This window comes from Austrofundulus limnaeus, unplaced genomic scaffold, assembly GCF_001266775.1.
Source record: "Austrofundulus limnaeus strain Quisiro unplaced genomic scaffold, Austrofundulus_limnaeus-1.0 Scaffold542, whole genome shotgun sequence".
Lineage (NCBI taxonomy): Eukaryota > Metazoa > Chordata > Actinopteri > Cyprinodontiformes > Rivulidae > Austrofundulus > Austrofundulus limnaeus.
The window spans coordinates 27,794-32,468 of record NW_013952944.1 but is presented as its reverse complement, the minus strand read 5'-3'; the positions used below and the strand labels follow the sequence as shown (position 1 = coordinate 32,468).

General features: G+C 35.6%; 1 protein-coding gene across 1 annotated transcript in view; it reads left to right on the top strand.

The window, feature by feature from the left end:
• LOC106530653 (glia maturation factor beta) overlaps positions 1-4,675 on the top strand; it is a 30,231-nt gene that overhangs the window by 1,346 nt on the left and 24,210 nt on the right. The window contains exon 2 of the mRNA XM_014026323.1: positions 3,608-3,704. Coding sequence (XP_013881777.1) covers positions 3,608-3,704 — 97 coding nt within the window. The remainder of the gene's footprint in view (positions 1-3,607; positions 3,705-4,675) is intronic.

The following is a 4,675-nucleotide window of genomic DNA, read 5'->3' as shown; positions in this document are numbered from 1 at the left end:
ATATGAAACAAATAAAATACATACAAAGCAGAACACAGCTAAATGTATCAAAAGTATGTCCATGTAATATTAGAATTTTCTGAGACAATGAATTTTGGCTTTTCATTTTTTTATTTAACAGAGTTTTTGGACCAAAAAAATCRCAATATATCGCCTTGCTTACAGTATCGCAATATACCGGGATATATCGTATCGTGACCCCTCTGTCATGATATGTATCGTATCGCCAAATTCTTGCCAATACACAGCCCTGCAACGTACAGTACTTGAAATTTACTGGTTTAGGATTTATTGTATTTTTGTACAATAATGATATTCTGCTGACTGATATTTTAGTGGTGATAAATATTAAATATATTGTACGAAAGACAATAATTAAGAGCTTAATGCAAATATTTTAAACTAATACTCAATTGCAGTAAAAAAAATTAGAAAAAACTTTTTAGTTTAGTTTTTATTTTTGATTTAATGACAGGACCTCTTATTAGTGCTGTCTGACCCTCAGTGGGGGTCCTGACCATTTTGGGAACCACTAATCTGAAGTATATTACCCAAATATTGTGGGGTTATTATCTCCTAATCAGATTAAACATAATAATAATTTGCTTCAAATCATATTTATTGTCTAATTAGTAAAATTTTAAAGAACTATTAAAGTTGGTTTAATTGTTTGTACAGAAGAGTTGTTTTTAAAAAAAATAATTTTACAGGTTGGTCCTGCAGCAGGATAAGTGCTTTTATTTTGAAGTGTAAAGTGTGTAATTTCCTGTGTSTGTCAGCTCGGTGCTCGGTTTGTTGGAGCAGCCTGATGTTTAGCTGCTGGTCGTGATTGTTGTTACCTCCTGACACCTGAGCTCCTTTATTCCACACAGACCTGTTTTAATGTCGTGTTCTTCCTGCAGTCAGCGTCTTTTTTCCCACGAGAGCCGCAAACATGGCGTCTGTGCGTGAGGTGTTCTTTTGTCCGTGTTAGCAAAATATCTCACCAACTACCTGACTTCATTAAAACTCTCAGTCACCAGAAGCACATCTGCACTGATCACATGACTTCATCACACAGAAAAAGGTATCCAACTCTGTCCGTTTTACAGACGTGAAGCTAAAATTAGGTGTGGTAGTAGCTAAGAGTTGTTCCCAGCACATAATCCAAGCACTAACTATTAAACTTTAACTCTTGGAAAGTGTGTCTGTTAGCAAAATATCTTATGAAGCACAGGACTGATTTTAATAAAACTTTCAGAAAATGCTCCTTGGACGTGTGTCAAAAACTGATTACATTTTAGAGTCGTCACCGTCTAAGTTAATCACTGTAGCCAGCTGTCAAACATAAAACTGGCTTTAACTCAGATTAATTCACAGAGATTGAGCTAACATTTAGTGTGGTAGTAACTGAGAGTTATCCTCAACATACGTATATTCAGAGTTCTAACAGATCTTGTGAATTCACACGTACCAAAATCACTGTTGTGGTTTAAAACTGGCGTGACAGCTTGAGGGCGATTCGACATTTAATCCTAATCTGTAAAGATGACATTTAGAGCTCAGCGAAATCCTGACTCCCACCAGCCATTTGCTCAGGAAGTGACAGACCTTAACTCTTCAGAGAGTTCATGGTTTTGAGACGAAGTTTTGTAACCTTGTGTTGACATGACACAGATCCAGAACACATCCTGTGCAGACTGGAGGCTCATTGTTACCTCTCTGGATTAAATCCTTCAGGTCAGACAGAAATCCTGCAGAAACTATCGTGACAAAGGTCCCCTGCACTGTGATACTTTAAAGGGACTCAGTCTGTTTTGACTTCACATTATCAAGCTTCTGTTCATGAAAGAGAACAAGGAGTGCAGACATCTCTCCACAGTAATGTCAGCAAATTCATGACGAACTCTGGCTCATTTATCAGGAAAAGCTGCAGTGATGGAAAAGATTAAAGAGTGTTATTTTAGCTCTTTTATCAGAATACAGAGACAAGCTTTACAGATGTGAGTTTGAAGCAGATGTAAGGACTTAAGGAGTGGTTTCTGTGAGAGCAGAAGTCAGAAAGACAATTCATGGATGTGAAAACTCACTTCCTGTTCAGTTTGACCACAGCTGCGTTGTCCAATCAGTGTGACTGTCGTACACAGCGTTCACACTACTGAGAACATAGTTTTCTTATGTACGTTTTCTGGCACCTTTCTCGTTCCACAATTTTTATGCTATTTCAACAATTCATATATCAAAACGTTCAGCTCATTCAGAATATTCCGACTATGACTTTAAGTATTTCTGCTATATATTAGGGCTGCCACGATTAATCAATTAATCGACGACTAATCGATTATTAAAATAATCGATGACTAATTTAATAATCGATTATTCGTTTTTTTTCTTTTTGTTCTTTACTTTGTTTTTCTCTCCAAACTGCTTTGACACCTTCCACTGCCACATCTGCCTTTCTGTCCTTGACACACATGCACAGTAGTGGTAACTGGGGTAGGCCGTGGACGTCACAAGACATTATACAGACAGGCTCTGGTATCATGGCTACCTGACAACAGAGCTCAAAGTGTGGGATCATTTTAAGAAAATGAAAGAGAAACCTGTGTAATATCTGCAGAGCAGAACTTACCTTCCACAGCAATTATTTTTAGTTAGCATATAGCTAAAATCTAACCATGGTTATATAATAGCAGCTGCATTCTGATGCGATAAGCTCTATGTTTTATATTCAATTAACGTATGATCTGATTAGTCGACTGATCGAATAAATAATCAGTGATTAATCGATTATTAAAATAATCGTTTGTGGCAGCCCTACTATATATACGTTTTTAGCTATTTCACTTTTTTAGCCACTTTTTTGCCTTTSAAAATGAATGGGGCCATTTTCAACCTCCTTAAAATTCTTCAAAATCTTTCAAAAAATCTTTACAGCAACTTACACAATTTGTTCTGCTTATGCTCTTTTGAAATTCCTTCTGCTAATTTTAGCTACTTCTTTGCTAACTTTAGCTTTTTTCTGATATTTCAGCTAGTTCTGCTTATTTTTGCTATTCTTCTGTTGTTGCTGTTAAATTTGTGCTTTTTTCTGCTAATTTGTACTATTTATGCTTCTTTCAGATGCTTTCTGTTATATTCAGCTATTTGATACAAATTTAAATAAATTTTAGCTGTTAGCTGTTATTAGCTGAAGTTAGCTTTTTAAGCTAAATGCAAATTTTTGTAGCTGTTAGAGCTCATTTCTGCTAAATTCAACAAAGTCGTGTTTCTTATGCTAATTGAAGAACTTCCAGTTACATTTTAGGTGTTTTACTGAAAACTTCGGCTGTTTTAGATATTTTACTATAAATGATCACTTTTTAGTAGTTTTATGGTTTTTTTTCTGTTATTTTGAGTTATTCATGTGTCTTACAGTTTAACTTACGATAATACTTTTGCTGTTGAACATTTTAAGCTCAATTTCAGCAGCTTTCAGCTAAAGTTTTCAGCAACAGGCATTCACACTAGCATTTTCACAGGAAATGCAACTTCTCTAGTTCTCATTTCCCTCTGAACAGAATCTGCAGTTTGTTCCAGAGTGAGTTTAGTGTGACCTAACTGATGCTTGTCTCCTGTCTTTGCTCAGAGTGAGTCACTGGTCGTCTGCGATGTGGATGAAGATCTGGTGAAAAAGCTGAAGGAGTTCCGTTTTCGAAAGGCAACCAACAATGCAGCCATCATTAGTGAGTCACTGTTTTCTGCTCTTACGTCTTTGTTTCGTTCATTCTGGGTCGACCTTTCAAACAGGGACATCCAGTCCAAGACTTTTACTTTTGTCCTCGTTACCAGTTTGAGTTATTTAAAATTTAAAAATCAGCTGATCCAAGAAAAGATCTGCAGCTGAAGCAGTCATGGTTGGAGAGAAGCATTAGCATTAGCTTAATGTGGGTTCCTAATGTCTGTTACTAGCTATGTTTACGTGGACAAAAGTAATCCGAATAAACGGCCAATCGAACAAAAAATGCGTCACGTAAACGCCCCAATCAGATTATTCAGATTTTATTCATCTCGATGGAATGAATTTGTCATCTGAATGAGTTTATGCCGATTGTTAATCTGACCAGCGTTCATGTAAGCACTTAATCTGATCATGTTATTCTGTAGGGATGTCCCGATAACACTTTTTCACTTCCGATACGATACCGATATTACAACTTAGAGAATTGTCCGATACCGATATTGACCAATACCGATATTGACCCGTTACCATAACAGTACAAGTCACACACTTTTACCTATTTTGTAATGTAAAATCTTAGAAAAGTCTTGATCAGGTCAAACAGTGAAAAAGAGTAGGTATGAGGAAAAACTGACCTATTTATTTTTAACCAATGGATCACATACATTTTAAACTGAAGAACATTATACAATTTAATAAAATAAATTAGAAGACCCTGAAAAATAAAATATAATAAAATTAAAATGTACTTTTAAAGTGTAAAATAACCAAAACTGTAACCAAAACAACGTGATCATTGCACTTAATCTTCACTCAAACAAGTGTGTAAACAGATTAAACATCACTCTAATAACAAGAGCAAAAAATAAATAGTAAGAATTAGTCAGTTAATTAAATTAGCTACCATTCTTACTGCTGGATTTCCACTTTCTATAGTCTGAGCATCATGTGGAGATCAGCCTCCCTCTCCTGCAG